At 38.4% G+C, this 21,698-nt stretch overlaps 1 protein-coding gene across 1 annotated transcript; it reads right to left on the bottom strand.

Moving 5' to 3' along the window:
- Nucleotides 1-274: 274 nt before the first annotated feature.
- Nucleotides 275-20,797, bottom strand: TED3 (Pex2/Pex12 N-terminal domain-containing protein / zinc finger (C3HC4-type RING finger) family protein). The gene is made up of 8 exons (XM_077355235.1): nt 20,607-20,797; nt 19,451-19,564; nt 19,185-19,341; nt 13,317-13,453; nt 13,129-13,229; nt 11,927-12,044; nt 4,068-4,234; nt 275-547 (listed from the first exon to the last, which is right to left on the bottom strand). The coding sequence occupies exons 1-8, from the start codon at nt 20,739-20,741 to the stop codon at nt 427-429; spliced, it is 1,050 nt and encodes a 349-aa protein (XP_077211350.1). The 5' UTR covers nt 20,742-20,797; the 3' UTR covers nt 275-426.
- Between the last annotated feature and the right edge of the window lie 901 nt (nt 20,798-21,698).

The following is a 21,698-nucleotide window of genomic DNA, read 5'->3' as shown; positions in this document are numbered from 1 at the left end:
ATTTTTTTCATGAGTAATATTTGCGGCTTTGAGCAGCTTGTGCAGGTTTCTAATCAAGGGTGTGTGAAATTAGGCCCAAACAGAACCAACTTCAGACCAAATTGTTTACAACCAAAGCTAACTTGGCCCTATTTGCAGCAGACTAATTTGCTATCATTGCCAGGTCTTGACCATCTCTGAAGACCTGAAACAAGGGGTTTTGACAGTAGAGACATCAGATAAGTACAGTTCAGCGGCATCGTACATGTGCAGTTCAGCGGCTGGGAAAAGAGAATTGAAAGAGGAGCAACGAAACCCTGTGAAATAAGCCGAGAAAAGATTACACCTTGAGAAGGGCTAGTGAAAGTTGACAATGGACGAAACACATATTGCCCAATTTTGGGATTTTATTACAATGTTGTAACAATGTTCTTTTTAAATTGAATATCATGGTATTTTGCCATCACTAGAACTATGCCGTTGCATTGCGATGACAGGTTCGTTGCAGCGTGAGCACCGGAATGAGGGGGCAGCAGCACATCGCGTCCGGAGACAGTAGTAACAGTACCTGTTCGCAAAAGTTGGATGAGCGAAATAATGTCATGAAACAAATAAGCACCCTGAAATAATCTCGTCTTGATGAGCGAAAAAATAGGGGTGAAACTTGGGTTGGGTTGGGTCAGATTGAGCTTGTGCTAAAAATGAATTGGAATCAACCAGAACCTGCCCTAATTTTATGATAAAAGAACATCCGAATTCCAAAAAATTGACCCGAACATTGGGGTGTTCGTGCTCGGCTTGGCTCATTTAGTAAACAAACGAGCCCGAGCCGAGCAGAGCCAAGCTCGAGCTTGGTTGGGTTCAGGTTCAGCTTGTTTAGTAAACACATCAAATATATACCATTAAGTAATACACACACACACACACACACTAGTAAAAAAACCAGTGCGATGCACGGGCGGACAAAGAACTGTACGGACCACATCATAGGTTGATCCAAACCGTCCATGTGATGGAACACAACATCAATATTCTGCCCGTAAAATCATTTCCATAGGCTGATCCTAGCCCTCCAATCTATAGAGGTTTCCATAATTAAAAAAGCATAAAGGAAGGGGGTAGGATTGAAATTATGTGGCTTTAATGTGGGCCTTTGTTAAAAAGCATAAAGGAGGGGGTAGGATTGAAAATATGTGGGTTGAATGGGTGCCTTTGTTAAAAAAAGTCAAAAAAGTGATGTGTAAATTCTCATAGAATTTTGGGAGAAATTCAAATAATTCTCCTTTTCTCTTCTGCTATATATATACTACTAGTAAAAAACCCCGTGCGATGCACGGGCCGACAAAGAACTGTACGGACCACATCACGGGTTGATCCAAACCGTCCATGTGATGGAACACAACATAAATAGGTTGTGCCCCAAAAATCATTTCCATAGGCTGATCCTAGCCCTCCAATCTATAGAGGTTTCCATAATATGTTGTTCCTCTTAAATCAGATGGCTAAGATCACCCTATAGATTTTTTATTAAAAAAGCATAAAGGAGGGGGGTAGGATTGAAATTATTTGGCTTTAATGGGTGCCTTTGTTAAAAGGCATAAAGGAGGGGGTAGGATTGAAAATATGTGTGTTGAATGGGTGCCTTTGTTAAAAAAAGTCAAAAAGAGTGATGTGTAATTCTACAAAAAATTCTCTTATTTTCTCTTCTACTGTATAGATATAGATATAGCAGAAAAGAAAAGAAGAGAATTTTTGAATTTTTTGTAAATTCTATGAGAATTACACATCACTTTTTTTGACTTTTTTTTAACAAATGCACCCATTCAACCCACATATTTTCAATCCTACCCCCTCCTTTAAGCTTTTTAACAAAGGCACCCATTAAAGCCACATAATTTCAATCCTACCCCCCTCCTTTATGCTTTTTTAATAAAAAATCTATAGGGTGATCTTAACCATCCGATTTAAGAGGAAAAACATATTATGGAAACCTCTATAGATTGGAGGGCTAGGATCAGCCTATGGAAACGATTTTTGGGGCACAACCTATTTATGTTGTGTTTCATCACATGGACGGTTTGGATCAACCTATGACGTGGACCGTACAGTTCTTTGTCGGCCAGTGCATCGCATGGGTTTTTTTACTAGTATATATATATATATATATATATAGAGAGAGAGAGAGAGAGAGAGAGAGAGAGAACTGTTGGTGAGCTTAAGCGCACCATAAAATGGTGCGCTTAAGTTGTTATAACGCTTCCCATTCGTTTAAATGTTTGGGTCCCGCTTAAGCGCACCAAAAAAATGGTGAGCTTAAGTGCACCAATAGTTCTCTCTCATATATATATATATATATATAGAGGAATAAGATTGTACGCTCGACCGTACCTAAAGTTAGGTACGGTAGAGTGCCAAATCACATGGGTCCCACATTTTTGGTGAGCATCTAAACCATTCATTTGCAAGGCCCCATCATAGATAGGGTGCATACCAAAAATCAGCTCCATAGGATCATCCTAACCCATCCATTTGTGGAGGCCAAAATGGGACAGTGTTTGTCCACAAATCTGCCCATTTTGGCCTCCAGTTTTGGAGGGGTTAGGATGATTCAATGGTGCTGATTTTTGGTATGCACCCTATCTATGATGGGGCCTTGCAAATGAATGGTTTAGATGCCCACCAAAAATGGGGGACCCATGTGATTTGGCACTCTACCGTACCTAACTTTAGGTACGGTCGAGCGTACAATCCTTTTCCTCATATATATATATATATATATATATATATATATATGAGGAAAGTGTTGGTGAGCTTAAGCGCCCCAATCACACGGGTCCCACATTTTCTGTGGTGATCCAAACCATTCATTTGCAAGGCCCTATCATAGATAGGGTGTGTACCAAAAATCAGCTCCATAGGATCATCCTAACCCCTCCATTTGTGGAGGACAAAAAATGGGCAGATTTGTGGACAAATAATGTCTGTCCGTTTTGACCTCCACAAATGGATGGGTTAGGATGATCCTATGGAGCTGATTTTTGGTACACACCCCATCTATGTAAGGGCCTTTCAAATGAATGCTTTGGATCATCCTAACAAAGTAGGCCCCAATGTGATTGGGCGCTTAAGCTCACCAACATTTTCCTCTTTCTCTCTCTCTCTCTCTCTCTATATATATATATATATATATATATATATATATATATATAGATTTTTGGTACGCACCCCATCTATGTACAATCTTATTCCTAATATGAGGAAAAGGATTGTACGCTCGACCGTACCTAAAGTTAGGTACGGTAGAGTGCCAAATCACATGGGTCCCACATTTTTGGTGAGCATCTAAACTATTCATTTGCAAGGCCCCATCATAGATAGGGTGCATACCAAAAATCAGCTCCATAGGATCATCCTAACCCATCCATTTGTGGAGGCCAAAATGGACAGACAGTGTTTGTCCACAAATCTGCCCATTTTGGCCTCCAGTTTTGGAGGGGTTAGGATGATTCAATGGTGCTGATTTTTGGTATGCACCCTATCTATGATGGGGCCTTGCAAATGAATGGTTTAGATGCCCACCAAAAATGGGGGACCCATGTGATTTGGCACTCTACCGTACCTAACTTTAGGTACGGTCGAACGTACAATCTTATTCCTAATATATATATATATATAACGAACATAATCCGAGCTTTAAAGCTCAGCTCGGCTTTATGAACCGAGCCTAAAAAGTTGACGAGCTTGTCCGAGCCGAACTATACAAAGCTCGAGTTGGGCTCGTTTATTTGACGAGACTAATTTTTGGGCTCGGGTTCGGCTCGTTTAGTAAACGAACGAGCTCAAGCCAAGCCGAACCCAAACATGTTCGTGATCCGGCTCGGTTCATTTGCAGCCCTAGTTGAACCCCTAGCGAAAAAGGCCATAACTCAGTGCAGATGTGGCATATATGCTAATAAGGACTGCTGATCTATCCAGGTCTAAAGTGGAATACAGATCTCATTTGAAAGATTTTTTTTTTGGCAAGATTTGAGGCAAAAACAAATCAACAGCTTAATATAAATATAAAATAAGAAGATGAAGTCCAAGACCTATGTTGGCAAGGGACGGCAATGAATGGAATAGTTGGATTTGCCTGGCAAACAGGGCATGCTGTTTCGTCGCTAGACGAACTGGTAGATTTGTCTTTTGAGAACGGCAGAAGAAATTTCTTCATCAATGATGAGTTGAGAAGTGGAAGAAGCAACAGCAACATTTCCTGTACATCAATACAGCCAGAACCAGTTAAATATAATTGACACTTGAGAATTTAGTTATCGAACATTTGCCAATTCATTTCACATTACATCAGACCCAAAGGTTCTTAAAACTGCAGAACTTTTCAGAATTAAGGGCAGAATCAATTGATTCATAAAATCGGATGTGTGACGATTCTTTCCAAACTTTTCAGAATAAAAGCAATGAATAGGAAAACACTTCTAACGATATGGAACATCCAAAGTAAAATAAAATGTAGAACAATCAACCACATTCTATCATTCTGTAGCAAATTTAGGTCAATACAAATCTAGACCAATCTGATATCTAAAAGAATTCATAATGAATAAACAAAATTTACTAAAGGAACAAAATTACATAAAATGCGAAGATTGAACACCTATAATCCGGAAAGAAATCAGTCTGCTATTGCAATTATCTATCATCTAGTTACAGTCTATAAGATACAGCTAAATTTACCATATTCAATTAGTTTTCTTACTGAATAATAGGATCCATTCACTACTTCTAAGTCTAACAAATATATTCCAAGTTAAACTGTGAATGTGGGGATCAAGTATGCAAGTTGAATAGAATCACAAGATCTGAATCATAAAGCATGGGGGTTAAGCAATAATGCTAAACACCCCATAGAACACTTACTCGATCAGACTTCTCAACTTACTGCAATAAAAGGGCCGCTTGCATTGGCATAGCCTAATTCATAAAACTAATGCAGAAACCTGCCTTGCTATTCAAAAAAACAAAAAAACAAATGCAAAAACCTGCCTTTTGTATTATTAGTTCCTATAAAAGCCAACAAAATCAGTGAATTACAAACATAGATTCACTAAGCAACGCTTCTTTCACTCAAGAAAATTCAATGTAAATTGTAGAAGCACATAGAATTGGCAGGTCCAAGTTTTTTCAGATATTTGGATGCGTTCAGATGTCCACAAGTTAAGTCACGACCAACATTTGAGAAATTCTCACACAAGGCAGTTTTCGACAAATCTAAATGACAGGAACTCCAATAAGATTTTGGAGAATTGACACCATCAACATTTCCAATATATGCAGCAGCAGCAGGACAGTCTAGAATGAAAGATTGTGATTTGTTATGCAGGCAAGCTTGGTGAATCGGACTTGGAAGCAGATGTGATAAAATTGAGGGATGGCAGAGGTCCCTACACAGTATATTCCGGACGAGGAGACTGAAGACTGTTCAATCAACATGCAGTTTTGACCCTTATCCCATGGATGTCGAATTTCTACTACATTTATTGACCTGTCATAATTCCCTGCAGTCTAACAAACATTTTTTTATTGACCTGTAAGAAGTTGCCTTGCCAAAAACATGATGGCCCTGCTATTGGAAAGGAGACTTATCTTATGAAACATATCTTATTCTAGTTCTCGGGCATTAGTCATACGAGAACGAGTAGGCAGAAAGTCACTCTTGGGATCAATGGTGACAAGCAATTTTAGGTCCCAGAGGGGGACATGTATATGAATCAAGACCATTGATCTTGTAGAACATCATGAAGCAGCCCACATGGTCTTGGTCTCAATTCGAACGGACATCCCAAGCGTAAGATAAAGGAGCACAAATATCAGTGGTATAGCTTTTCTGGCAGAACCGAAAATGAGGCTTAATGGATCAAGCACATAAGACAGCGCCACGGAAGGAAAATTCAATTTTTGGTTTTGCGCTAAGGGTATTTCCATTATGTCCTTGGCTTTGCGCTAAGGGTATTTTGTTAATTTCATGATGTAGTGGCATTAATATATAAGCCACGTAGTAGGGTCACGAGTCGAAATACTCAGTGAGTTTTCTTGGCCGAGAGGAAAATGAGAGTTTTGTAACCCTAACTGAATCAGTGACTCTTCTCCTGTGCACGTAGTCACATTGCCAGACCATGTAAATCTTGTGTTCTTGCTTTGTGTGATTGTGTTTCTTGCATCTTTCTTGTTATTTGCTGCATATTGTGTTTGATCTTCTTTTGAGAGATTAGAGATTTCTTGGTTTTCCACAAAATGGTATTAGACGATTGCAGCAATGATGAGCGCCTAGGTCAAGATGGTCAAATTCAATGGGAGCAGGCAACTTCAGCTTGTAGCAAGCAAGAGTGAAAGTCTCTTGGTTCAACAAGGTCTGGTGAAGGTTTTATTACGTAAAGACAAGAAACCAAAAAAGATGAGCGAAGATGATTGTGAAAAGCTAGATATGAAGGCGGTTAGCGTTATCCGCTTGTGTTTGGCAGATGAGGTTGTTAAAATGTAATCAACGAAGAGATTGCAACAGAGATTTAGCATAGACTCGAGAAGATTCTATTAGGAGAAATTGCTAACCAATAAATTATTTCTCAAGAAGCAACTATATGCATTGTTTGGAAAATCTTACGATTTACAATTCTATTTTATGAATCAAATCAAACCTTATGTATAACGATTTGAATCCCCGTATCAATCTTACGATTTTTTTATTAAATCTTACGATTCGATCGTAAATCGTACGATTCATACGAATCATGTGATTTATCCAAATTAAGTTTTGTATAAAAAACAGGATTTTCTTTCGAAAGACCTCATTTTTTGTATACATTACAAGAAGCCTTCGAAATCCTTCTCATCAGAAGGAAGAAGACAGAGGAGTATCAGTTCGAATGAATCGAATCAATCAAGCACAGTGCATGAGCTTGAAGGCATTACTTACATTGAGATGGGAAACGGCTATAATGAGGACAACACCAACGACGCCAGTATTTTATGATTGATTTTTGTCATTTGATGTTCAAGACTTTGAGAATTGATATGATCCCATGTCTTTTTTTATTTTTAAGATTATTATTCAATATGAATGGGTTTGGATGAGAAATAGATGAATAGTATGTGTCAAGTTTGTTAGCAAACAATTCATATTATCATATTAAATGACTAATCGTGATAATTTCTATTTGTATTTAATGAATTTGGATGAAAAATGAATAATTGGCTATTTTTTCTATTTTAACTTGTTTATAATTTTTCAAAGTAAAAAAATTTCTTTATTATTTTTTATAATATAGAGGAAAATGGTATCAACACTCCAATGTTTTGATATCATGCTCAACTAGCTTGTCTTTTAGTATTTAAAAGGCTGTCAACGGGTTATTACAGTTCCCAAAAAGCTCTCACAAGCCCATTAAATACTGAAAGAAAAGCAAGGAGAGCGAGGATATCAAAACATTGAAGTGATGATATCATTTTCCTATATATTTGAATGAATCTTACGATTTATGATCCGATACGATTCGACCCGTATTATGATTTACGATTCGATTCCGATTTTCAAAACCTTGGAAGTAGTCACCTAGGCAGTAGTATCTACGGTTTGATTGAGTTATCATAAGGAAAGGGTACATGTGTAGTAGCTTTGATTATTGTGTTTATTATTGTTCTAGCGATGATAATTCATTCATATATTTACTAATATACGTTGATGATATGCTAGTTGTTGCTAACACTAGCCAGGAAAACGATAAGATAAAATCTATTATAAGTTAGGAATTTAACATGAAGGATCTAGGTGCTGTAAAGAAGGATCCTTGGGATGATAATTAGACGAGACAGTAAAAATGGAGTGCTTTGACTTTTGCAGGCCAATTGAACAAATGTTACAGAGGTTCAATAAGGAAAATGCAAAATCAGTTGGCACTCCTTTGGCATATAACTTCAACCTGGGTAAGCACTTATGCTCGTCCGATGGAAAACGGACACGCATTGTCTAACAAGCCCTTATGTCCATCTTGTCTTGGTGTATGGCATAGACAAAATTGAAGATGGTTTGACATGCTACGTAGAGTCAGACTATGCAGGAGACTTGGATCAGGAGATCTACTACATGCTCTATGTGTTCACATTAGAATGCGGGCCCATTTCATGCAAGGCTTCTCTTCAGTCTACAATTGTCTTGTCTACGACAGAAGCAGAGTAGATGGCAGCAGGTGAGGCTGCCAAAGAGGCTATTTGGTTAGCTAGATTGGTTCGTGATATGAGGCTGAAGTAAGGAGAAGTCTTGTTAAACTGTGACAGACAGAGTTCCATACATTTAGCAAAGAATCAACTATATAATGTCAAGACTAAACACATTCATGTGAGACATCACAAAATAAGAGAGTGAGTGGCAGATAAAAGTATTCACTTGAAGAGAACACGTACAATTGACAAATGTGGCGGATATGTTGACAAAGTAAATTACAGTGACTAAGTTCAAGTGTTGCTTGGACATGGCTAGTAACAGCAGTTGTTGATGATTGGTGGGACACTTCATGTGTAGGAGGTATGGAAACGTGTTCTTGAGAGTATATAGTGGTGTTGATCTTCAGGAATACGAAGAATTCAAGCCAAGGTGGAGATTGTAGTGCATTTTGACAGTGATTGATCACTTTGGCGAACTAATGCGAGTGACACACACGCGGGTCGAGCTAAGGGTGCAGGGGTAGCGTGCCCTGCCGAGGTTTCTAGGGCAGCGCCCTAGAAGGAAAATTCGAATTTTGGTTTTGTGCTAAAGGGTATATCGATAATGTATTGATGTAGTTACATTAATATACATACACACACGATACGTATTAGGTTACAAGTCAAAATGCTCTGTGAGTTTCTTGGCCAAGGGGAAAGACATATTTTTCTAACCCTAACCGAAATAGTGAAACTCTACTTCCGTGGACATAGGCACACTACCGGACCACGTAAATCATGTGTTCTTGATTTGTGTGATTGTGTTTCTTGTATCTTTCTTGTTTGATCCTATCTTGAGCATTAAATATCTCGGTTTTTTCACATTAGCGTTTTTAAAAAGAGCAGTCACAGTCTTTAGATCTTTGTGGTTAGGTAACATTTTCATTTTTTTTAATGAAGAGTTTTATTAAGAAAGAAGGGAGGGGACCCCGGCAATCGAGATAGTCAATACAAGAAGAATAGAGATAAAAAAAGAATACATAAACCCATAAGGATAACCCTCGAGTGGGAGAAAATCTAACATCTCTAATCTTTCCTTGGCGACCCGGTTCTGGCTAACCTGTCAGCCTCACTATTTTCCGATCCTCTAACATGGTGGTAAGAAATGGTGAACCCGCAACGTCCTCTCGGATCTCATCCATCCCATGCACAAATCTCCACAGTTGAGGATGAGTTCCCATCAACCATATGATTACATTAAGACAATCGCTCTATTTCCAGGCAATCCAAGATAATACTCTTTGATCCTCACACCATCGAGAACTGCTCTTACCTCCGCCTCACTAGAACCCACGATCCCAATAGGTCATGAGAAAGCTCACCTTGTCGACTCATGCTCGTTTCTAAGTAAGAAACCTACTCCATCTAGCCGAGGATTGCCAATGCTAGACCCATCAAAGTTGAGTTTTATCTTCACTCGGACCGAGCAAATCCCATCCATCCAAGAGGAGGAGTCACCACCGGCTCACTACTATTGCAAATCTCTCTCCATCCGTGCCAAAGATGAAGGTTCAGACAAACCTGGAGTTAGGAAGGGTCTTTACCCAAGCTATGGTTAAAGTTATCACCTTCATAAAGATAAATACCGACCTCTTTACCAAACCCTTAAAAGCTCGTGCATTCCTTTCCTTCCATAGAATCCAGATAGTGCCCAACAAGATCCCAGTCTAGAGAATCTTTCCTTTCTTCTACCAGGGAACAAAGACCCAACACTCCAATATGCCAATGAGCCTTGGAAAAAAAAAAACACAGCATTCTGAATCTACTGATGACTTGGCTCCACACATTCCCAGGCTCCCAGACAACCGGCAATGAAGGAACATATGGTTCACTTACTCGTCTGAGACTACGCAGAGGGCATATTGATCCATGATCAACATGTAGCGATTACACAGATGACTGTGAGGATTTTGTCGGTGAAGGCGGTTTATCTGACTGCACAGACCCTAGGGGCATCAGAATGTCCTATAATCTGGCCAAAGGCGAAGTTCCAAAGCACGAAGCCAACTAATGGTAAAATGATTTGACGATTAAGAGACCTGATCTAAACCCTTTTATTGTCATTGATTCTCTTGATATAGTAGGCCTCCACCATCCCCAACATCCTGGCTACTTGATCCAGTTCTCTATCAAAGAAGTTCCTTCTAAAGTTTTTTTTTTTTTAAAAAGATGACAAATTTCATTAATATTCAAATAGCATTTGGGACCAGGGGTCCCAGCCTGCAATTACAAAATATTAAAGTGAATTAGCACGAGTAAACCTGAAGCCAATTCAAAAGCAGAAAAGAAAATATTACAAGCCTCAACTACTCCTTTCCTCTATTGTAACACCCATATCCCTGTACCTCTACATATTCTATTGTATACGTATCCTTTCCTTTGTACATTGTTCTTTCCTTTCTTCATCTCTTTAATCTATGTCATTTTGGTCTGCACAAAATTTTAACATATCTAAAAGAGTACTACTTGAGACTATACAAAATAGAGATTCATGAACCACCAGTGCCACAAATTCTAATTCAGGATTAGAACCATCCGGGTGTGTAAGGTTCAAGGATTAGCAAAATCAAGAGCACTAGCTGGATTGGTGCACTCAAACTGGATAACCACAACGAAAGAACGAATCTCTCAAGCTTCAGCTATTGGATCTAAAATCGACCAGCACCCCAATAACATTAAGCAACCCAACTCCTGATTGAGGGGATTACACCCCATTCTCCTACAACCCAAATCCTATTTTTTCCACCAAACTCGCCAGACTAACACTATTATGCACTTATCCCTCAGGAAGTGTATCAGAGGGTCACCCCCACCCAACTCACCAACATAGACAACTACTCCAGGCTTGATTCAAAATTCTTTGGCCCTGGCCTTTTGTTCTTCCTTATCTCTTTTCTTCATTGTAAGGAACATTTTTTTTAGTTGCCCCCAAGTCTTCTTTATATGTGATCCCAAAAACATCCCCTACCAATAAAAGGTCATTAAACTCTACGATATCTTATTCTACACCCACTCGAAATAATCCTGAACAAATACTTCCATATCTGAAACCAAAGGAAACAAGGCTGGGAACACGTCCTTCAATGGGGCCTCTTGACACCACTTGTCATACCAAAACTTGATCATGTCACCCGTGTAAACACTGAATCTAATTCGCTCATTCAACTCATGTTTTTGACTCCGGATGTCCCTCCATATTGTCATTCCACAGTGTCTAAATTTGTCATCGGATATCTTGGTAGAGATCCGTGCTTGCATTTGGTAACCCTGGTTTATAGGTTATGACTCTCCTCCCCATACCTCCATTGTTAGGTTCTTAATTTCAAAAATAAAAGTTTTCGCCATTCATTAGTTTAAGGTTGGGGAGGGGAAAAAAGATCAAGTTTGGGGAAGATTTGTTGTTAGATAGTGTCCCATTGGACCTTGCCTATCTGACGCTTTATAGGTTAGTTCGCAAGAAGGGGGGTCATATTGTGGCTTGCTATGAGTGGGAGGGAGGATGGTGACGTTTTGGTACTTCCGGCATAACTTCAAAGAGGTGTTTTGGTACTTTCGGCATAACTTCCGGCAATTGAGTTTTTACTGCCTCTTCTTGATCATCATGAAGAGGTGTGTGTAAAATAAAATAAAATAGGAACTCTAAAATCAACATACATGCAATCAGTGCCACGATCACGTTAAGAAGAAGATTTACCGAGAATTCATTCCACACCAATTGTCGATTCATGTACTCAAAACTAACAGCTCGATTCATGTTTGGGCTCCCATACACAAGCCTTGCTCTAAGAGCTCTCTCAATAAGAGTCCGGTACCTGCATTATCAGACAAGAAACCTCAACAACTCATGAATGAACATCAAGACAATGAAACCAAACAAATAAGTTCTGCACATGAATTCGCGTATTCTTACACAAAGTAGTCTACTGGTCAAAATTAGGCTCTAGAATCAATTGAAAATAAATCGCCTCCTCCATCCCTACATGTTCCTTAATCAATTCATATGCAAGCGATATTGCTGATGAAACCCAAACAAAACTGTATAACAAGATATTCAACTAAATACAAATTTTGAATGGAAACAAGTAAATCACCCATTTATATTTCTAAAAACAATATCCTAGATGGCCATGCTCATTTGCTGCTCATGAATCTTTGCATGTTTTGATGCAGTGAACCTCATGACTCGTTGCTAATGTATTTAGCATGATGCTTCGGCTCATTTAAATGACAAATGTTAAGATAGCAACTTCTAGTTTTTGGCCATTTGAAAGCTTCATGGCCAGTAAAAGTGGGCGAATGGGGAAATATCTCATTAAAAAAAAAAAAAAAGTTCTAAAACAAGCTTCAACAAATATTATGGAAAAAATCAGAGGCCCTTGAACTCCTTGAAGCCTGTATTCAAGAAATTACTAATTGTTTATGGATTTCATTAAATATAAAATAATTATTGTTGTATGTGCTCATCTCTCAGCCCCACTAAGTTACTGAATGTATCACATTCACAAGAGAATGAACCTTGACCTATTCAAAAAAAAAAAAAAAAAGATTTTTGACTTATAATATTTGCGTGTAACTATTTTACTTAGTTTCATCAAATCAACTCAACTCAACAAAGCCTTTGTCCCAAACTAGTTCGGGTCGGCTAAATGAATCCTTTAGAAAAATTTCAAAAAAAAAAAAAAGAAAAAGAAAAAAGAAAGAAAGAGAATGAACCTTGTACTCTATAGGCATATACAGTTTACATATTCTACTTTCTATAACTGACAATAAAAATTACTTCGTACAAGTGTCATTTAAAACAAGTAATATATATATATATATATATATATATATATATATATATATATATATATATATATATATATATATATATATATTTGGTGCTGAAAATGATACCTTCCTGTATAAAGAAAGATCAGCAGGTTACTAAAGGAGGCAGCTTTATAGAAACCCTCCACACGTTGTATTAAAGCCCAGGCCCGACGAGCCAATGGTCTCTGAAGCATATGCAAGACAAATCAGTGTATAGTTCTGAACCTCAACATAGGCCATATCAGATGAAATGCATCTCAAAGAAACAATACCTGTTCGGAATCCCCCCATCTACGGAAAGCAGAGAAAGACTGTAAACGGGCCCATATATACTCACCACCAACTGTCGCAATGCAATACCAAATCTTCTGAGAAACAGTGAGCCCAGGTCCTTCCAGCCCTGTTCTCACTGAATAGAAGATGCAAGAGGAAGAAGTATTTAGTCTGGTATTATTTTACCATCCGTAAAACAGAAAAAAAAAAGAAAAAGAGCAAGAAGAAATTAACAGCTACAGAGAATACATTAGAATGAATATAAAGCACACTCGACAAATGAGATGGCTCCAACATCTCTGGAGGAATGGGCATAAATATAATATGAATAAGAATAATATATACTGGAGATATGTTTAGCCGGATCAGGTAGTTTGACATACATATCAAGGAACTGGCATAGTGCATAATAATTATCAGTACAAGTGTCTGATAGGATAGTCTGGCTGCTATGATTTGCCCGACACTTCGAATTTATTGTTGAGACACACCGACACGACACCCGTGTCGACACTTTTAAGTGTACTGCTAGAAGTGTCAGTAACTTTATGTGCATTTACGTGTATGATTGTGCCGCTATTTCTAGATTTTTAGGGGTTTCCATGTCAGATACCTCGTATTCGTGTCTAAACTCAGCACACGAATTTGTGTCCACAAATCATGATTATATTTACTTTCTATTTTAGCCGTGTCCTCGTTTCTAAATTTTGGGAGTTTGCCGTATCCGACACTCCGCACTTGTGTCCATGTCCACAAATCAAAGTCTGGCTGAATACAAATTCATACATTATAAGAAGCTCTGCGGTCTTTTTATTTTGAATGATGAGAAGCACTGCGATCATAAACTTATCCAAATCAGTAACCGTGCCCATATATGAGTCTGGGCATTGAAGTTCGGGCAAGGAGGGTGCCTAAAGATGCAACAACAGTGTCCCACATGGACCTGTGGCATTTTGTAGCATTTATCTCCAGTTTTAGAGACTTGGGAAGTGTCTGCATCAAGGGGGCAATTTCATGGAAAATAAAATTTCAGGGTCTAGTAGGTTTGCAGTTTTTCTTTGAAAAACAACAAAAATTTCAGATCATGGAGAAAATTTGCCATGGAAAATCAGTTTACCAAACACTGGAAAATTCATTTTCCAAGGGAAAACATCCGAAAAAAAATCCCTACATCCAAAGTCCAAACAGCCCTTAGTAAAGGCCGGTGATGATCATTCCAAACAGCATCACAGGAATGTTTTTTTTTTTTAATGGCATCACAGGAATGCATTATTCTATGCTGAGCAAGGTTATTTTTTCTGAAAATGAATAAATGGTTTCAGTGTTGAGCAAGTTGATCGTGTGAACTGTATAATTATTAGGAATGACATACACAAAGAAAAGCGATCTCCTATTGGCATGCCGATATATCTTTAGAATATAAATTTATAAAATTGGGTATCATTTTCAGAAAAAAAATCATTTAATACTAAAAGTAGGTTTAGTTGAGATAATAATTGATTTAAAAAACTAGTGGATGTTTTTTTTTAAACAGGAACTTTATTTTATTTTATTTTTGGAAAACGGTAACTTTATTGATCATGGAAAAACAGCCAATAGAAGCTAAGGACGGGGGACAAGATGTCCCCTGAAGTAAAGGGCTAATGAAAAGATACACCATCCGTAGAGGACTGAATCACCTCCATGCTTTCGCCAACTCATCTACTTTGTCATTTGTAGACCTGTACATGAGCAAAAAATGGGGTGAAATAGAGTTGCAGCAATCCCAGATTTCTTATATAATACTTGAAAGCTTCCAAGGACCCATTACAGAACCGCTTGTCCAAGCCAAGACATTGGAAGAATCACCCCCCACGATCAAAGGGGAGGAGAAATAAGATGCATACTACTTAAGGCCCCACAACAATGCTTTTGCTTCCGCCTCATTAGACTCACAAACATTCGCAGGACCAAAAAAGGAAACCAAGGTGCAGCCATTTTTGCATCCCTAATCAGACCCACAATCCCTGTCCGACCCGGTTCACCTCGCACTCGAGTCAAAATTGAGTTTTAGCCAACCAGTGATTGAGGGGAGCTGCCAGCGAGGAGAGGGGCTGTTTTTAATACCTTTCTCCAAGATAATCGAACACCAGTTACGAATAATGTTAGCCATAGAATAGATCGCCAAGAAGTCCTCTGATTTGGCCCAAGCTATAACATTGATCTTCTTCCGATAGGATTCTAGTAAAGCTTTCTTCCATTTCTTCAATGATTGTCATTTCTCTCTTTCCATATGTGTCATGAGAGTGCGTAGGGAACCAACCTCCATAAAGATCGACCCATCTTTCCAAACACAAACAGGCTAGAAGGCTAATATAGAATTGTTCTTCGGATAGACCTTTCGAAAGCACATGAGAAACCAAAGCTATTTATAACTGCCCTGCATAGCACAGAGGAGAGGAGCAGTGGAGAAGCATATGATCTAGAGACTCTTCTTCTAACTTACAGAAGATAAAACGCCATAGAAATTTTGCATCTCTTGAGGCGAACAGAAGTGTTTATCTGCTTGTTAGCAATTGTCAAGCAAATTCAGCCACCCTAGGGGGAGCTGATGTCCCCCATATCACCGAGAACTCCGTATATGAACCATCGCTGCTAACCAACCTGCAGAAAAAAAATGAACAGAGAAGAGACCAGAAATGTCAGAGGAGCAAACCCTATGATCATGATGACACAGAAGCAACAGGGGAGAGAGAGAGAGAGAGAGAGAGAGAGAGAGAGAGGCTATCTCCTGGTCCTTGAGATCTCTCTGGAGTTTGATAATCCAATCACCCCCTATTCCTTTTTCTGTCAATGTAGTCGTAAACTCTCGCCCCTCTGCCAGCCACTAACTGATAAAGGTATGGGCAAGCGTCGCACAACGGAGATTCCCCTAGCCAAAGATCTGCCCAGAATCGTGTAACTACCCCAATGCCCACCGATAATCTTATGCAAGGTTAAAAGAAAGGTCTAGATACGCAGATCGACTTCCATGCTCCCAATCCTTTACCTACAGGAGGGTTCCTAGACTCCCAATCATCCCAGCCTCGCCTGTATTTGTCGTTGATGATGTTATGCCATAATGCCGCCTCCTCTCCATAGTCCATACCGTCATAGCCATTTCCCCAATAGGGATATGTTCCTCATCTTGATTCCACCGAGTCCAACCCTTCCTTCCAACCCCTCGTAGAACTAGTCGTCTAAATGTGAAATAGAAGCAGAACCATCCATATTGAAAAACCGTGTCCTACAAGGTCTTTAGACCTGTGCAAATTCCATTAACTCTGGAAGAATTCTCCATGGAACTTTACACTCTCTGTACCAACAAGTCTCACAGGGCAGAGATCTAACTTTTTATGCAAGAAAAATCCTGGATCAGAAGGTAGGTATCGTCCAACAACACCACGGCAGCACAGTTCATAACTTACTGAACTGTAGCTTCCATTTCATTCTTTTCTTGCCTTTACAATTAGTTCCCTTGAAGTTTCTAGCAAACTTGTTATAATTGTCAAATGAGAAAGAAACTACTTAAATGGAAGAAAATCAGTACCAAAACTCGTGAACAACAACGTATTCCAGCAGCCTTTACAATTTGGGACAGATTCTGCACCTTGTTCTTCAATTGGTGATTTTTCACGAATTCTTCTACAAATTTCCTGATCTCACAAACAGGAAGGAAATCTTCCATAATTCTTTGCTGAAAGTCTTCGATTCTTACACAAAACTCAAATCAACCAAGCAGGAATGCCTAGCTCAATTATAATGATGAAAACCTTGATTTTCAAGGCAAGTAAGGACTGAAATTCTATGGAGGAGCTTGATTTCCAAGCTCAAGATTTCCTTGGACGAAAATTCACTAGAAATCCTCTTTGCAAGAGGTTTCCCACCAAAATACCTCCATAGATCTAAAATCTAAGCTAAATGTCTTTTCAAATTCAAAATCAAAGACGCAGTTTTTACAAAATGGTGGGAAATGGGCATATATAATGCCCTTACAAAGTAAAAAGACAAAAGTACCCCTATCTAAGGCCAAATGACTAAAATGCCATGAATAGTGATTAAAATAAATAAATAACTAAACTACCCCTCTGAAGCTACAAAGGCATAAAAAATATGCAAAGCTAGGGAAATAACTAAACTACCACTAGGCTATGCAACAAATGAAGAAATCCTATACTAAAGAGAAAACCTAGACTGATGTAAAGACTCTAAGAATCATTAAAAAAAAAGGCCCCCCTAACTGATACCCCTTGTGCTCCTGAAAAAGCCCACTGGAATCCCATTAAGAAGAATGGAGAACAATGCCAAAGATAAAATCTCCTTGATCCAAGATCTCCAACGCTTCCCAAAACCCATTCTTTCCTATACATAGACAAGAAATGCCCGATCCATGTGGTCGTACGCTTTCTCCATGTAGATTTTGGTTAGGGTGCCCCCCCTTCACCACTACGGATGCTAGAGTCTACTGCATCGTTTGTAATGAGAACCACATCCAAAATATGCCTACCCTTGATGAACACCCCCGAAATAAGAATGATATCCTCTATAACCACTTAGGCCCTCTCAGGTAGGATCTTGACCAGGAACTTGAACATGCTGCACCAAGTCTATCGGCCTAAAGTCCTTCAATTCAGCAGCTCCCTCTTTTTTAGGGATCAGGGCAATGAAAGCTTGTGTAAGTTTGTATATTACTGAGACTGCGATAGTATGGAAGATGATTACAAGACAAGCAATTACATAATCAATTGCATGTGGAGGTTGAACTCTAGAACAGATGTTTAAAATTTCAACCTTAAACTAAAAATTAAGCATAATATTTTATCTTTCAAAAAAGAAATAAAAAAGAAAAACCTTGAAACTTTTTTTGGGATGCAAAAACCTTAAAAATTTAACCTCTAATAAAGCATCAGTGATTTATCACTAGTCTCTAACCTTCCCATATTGATGCACCATTTGAAATGAACCCCATGATCTAGCACAGTGAAAAGTTGTCTGACCAACAAGAAGTAGTAGAAGGGCTAAAGAAACTGATGAAAAATTTAGGGCTAGACATAGATGCTCAGATTCAGGAAATTTAATGAAGTTAACTACATTTATTAGTCTCATTAAAAAAAATACATTTATTAGTCATCAAAATAGATTTTTTCCACCGCGTACATCCCTACCACCATTGGCATGTTTCCGTTTCAGGATTCATACATTGTCGAGAAATGCGTTGGAGCCTACAGGGACAGCAACTGGAACAATCGCCAGAAGTGATCCAGGTGGGGAAGTTTAAACTTCCAATTATAGTTGGCATGATGCATACATAAACCATATATCCCAGTTTTGAAGTTCAGAATATAGTTGTCCTATCCTACAGCATCTAGCATAAAAAATTGTATGCAGCAATAATTGCAGATGTATAGCTTATAGTTGTGAGCTGTTAGCCACTTAAATGTTACTAGTCACTTACGCATAAAAATATTCACACACTTTTTACCCTTTTGTGAAAATAAATAAAAACATAAAAAAGAAAAAAGGAACTTAAAATGTAGGGAAATGACATCCAAGCAAATTAACCATTTCGAGTACTCTAGATTTTAGCCTTACAGTGCATATGTGGTAGTAATGAGCTCCATAGAGCATTCACACCAATCAGATATTAGGAAGATGTTCATCATGCTTCAATTCATTAGATAATGTCAAACTTAAAACCAGTAACAATCATGCAACCATATGAGGCAGTGTCTGATATCTTTCAAATAGGATTCAAACCCCCATATAAACTTTTTAACATCAAAATGGACTTCAAGATCCAATCAGCTATCATCAAAGCAGAGACAAACAAGCGTATCGACTATTCAAACCTTCTTTTCCTATCATCGCGGATGCACCCTCATCTCTATATCTTAGGTTCATAAGGGCATTTCCAGGAGTTGGCTTATCTACCCATATTGAGAATCTCCATATGAGGAATTCCAGAAAAGCATCTAGCTCCGGTTCGTATTGAAATAAGAATCCTGGCTAATCCCAAAAATAGAAAGAAAAAGGAAAAGTAAATGCCAGACAAATGGTAATAAATGGATAACTATCAAACAACTCCTCCAAGGAACACGAAATCGAAAGCAAATACCTTCACAAAAGAGAAGACCTTAACTAACTGTTCTTTTAACATGGCCGATATTTCCACATCTAACCTCGCTGCATCGAACTGATTAACTCTAGATATTGAAATCGGGATCAACGCCTGTTCAAAAATTCACATTAAAAAAAGCAGACAAAGAAAAAGAACGTTCATTTGATATTGTGATAAACCAACTCAGAAATTCTAAATTTAAGATACTATTAACAGAAATAGAAAAAAAGTTACAAGCTAGTGTGTGTTAGTGGTGCATATGGGGAAGTGACAACCAAGGTTTTAAATTTCGGTTTCGGCATGAATTTCGGTCCTATACAAAACCGAAATTTCTGCCGAAATCCCGATATTTCAGGCGAAATTTGGTAGAAAGTCGAAATACGTAGCTTTTTTGGGCCGAGATTTCGGTAATTTAGACTGAAATTTTGTAAGCAAATAATAATAATATTTTAGCTAAAATTTCGCCGAAATTGGTAAATTTCGCCCATTTCGGTTTCAGGACATTTCGATTTCTTTGTTGACCGAATTTCGGTCAAAATTTAAAACCTTGGTTACAATGTAGTTATTATGTGGTTATGGTTATGTATTTTAGGCCTGGTGGGTGTTAGTTATTGATTATGTGTCTTGTAAGTGGGAAAATGGGCTTGTGATGTTGCACTACCTCTGCGCATGTATTTAAGTAGTTGTATTTCAATGAAAAGAAAGAATTTCATAACCAAGAAGGAATCTTTGTTTAGGAGGAGAGTCATGTTTCCTCTCGAATTGAACCATTAGGAGGTCCGGATGGCTCGAATCAACCTCTCTCATCCTCTTTTCTATCTTTTATTTTGTTTATTTGTGTTACAACCAAATGGAAAAGTAACACATGTTCTCTAAAAAACCTGAATATAAATCACGAACCCTAAACCCTAAACGGAGAGAACAGTCCAAGTTTCTGCCCTAAAAACCCTAATTCTTCAACCGAATTTGAAGAGGAAATACGTGGAGTTCAGTGTAGATAATACAAGACAAAAAAAAAAGAAAAAAGCAAGCTTTCACACAACTGGAAGTACAACATTGAATCACAGTAACATACGAACAAAGAAAACAAAACCCTAGGCCAAAATTTCCTCCATATGTTTTCCTGAAAGAAAAAAATAAAATAAAAGAGTACCTGCGAAGATTCAGCCTTGAAAGATTGCCAGTGAGGAAGTAATTCTCGATAGGTATCAATCCAAGCATCTACTGGTGGAGGATCCTGATTCGAAGAAGAAGAAGAAGAAGTAGCAGTTAGGGTTTCTCTCACCATGCCCTTATTTTCTTTTTTACTTTCTGGGTCTGAAATGAATGAAGGGAATGAAATGAAAACAAAAGGTAGCAAAGGCGGTATGGTAAGGATTGAGGAGGGTATTTTTGTTATTCTAAGGATGAAGAGTGGCATCGTCGTCAAAGAGGAGAAATTGGCCACTGATATTTTGATAATGAGACACGAAGTCTCCTTGTCTTTTATTATTAAATTGGCGGTTAGAGGCTATTACAGATATCAAAGAGTTTTCACAAACCAATTGAGTAATAAAACGGGCCATTATCAAGTGCAAATACCAGTAGCCAAGATATTTTGTGGTAAAACCATCATCTCTCCACCTCAGACTTTTGAATTTAGTTAGGAGGCTATGGAGATATACTTACTAGCAGCCTTGGCCCGTGCTACGTACCCAATGGTGGAAAATTAATGGGCCCCACCCATCAAGACATGAGGTGTAGAATGGTGGCCCTACTCTATGCATAAACATGAGGTAAACGTAAATAGGTTGCGTCCCAAAATATCATTTCCATAGGCTGATCCTAGCCCTCCGATCTAATTAGAAACTACATCTTATGCAACCTCTATAGATTGTAGGGTTGTGATCATCCTATGGAAATGATTTTTGCGGCACAACCTATTTACATCATGGCCCATCAAATGAATGGTTTGGATCATTCTATGGAGTTGGTCGTAAAGTAACATTAAGGCCCGTCCACAACATAGGACGATCCAAGCCGTCCATGGTTTGGATAATCCTATGGAGTTGGTAGTACAGTAACATTAAGGCCCAATCGTAGGCCCATCGATATTTTTTCAAATTGAAGCGTACCGTCCACAACATAGGATGATCCAAACCGCCCATGGTTTGGATCATCCTATGGTGTGGTTCGTACAGTAACATTAAGGCCCAATTTAGGCCCCACCCATATTTTTGAAAATGAAGTGTACCGTCGAGACCAT

This window comes from Tasmannia lanceolata, unplaced genomic scaffold (genome assembly GCF_043159265.1).
Source record: "Tasmannia lanceolata isolate RefF3 unplaced genomic scaffold, GAP_Taslan_0.1 ptg000015l, whole genome shotgun sequence".
NCBI lineage: Eukaryota > Viridiplantae > Streptophyta > Magnoliopsida > Canellales > Winteraceae > Tasmannia > Tasmannia lanceolata.
This window is presented reverse-complemented; position numbering and strand designations above follow the sequence as displayed.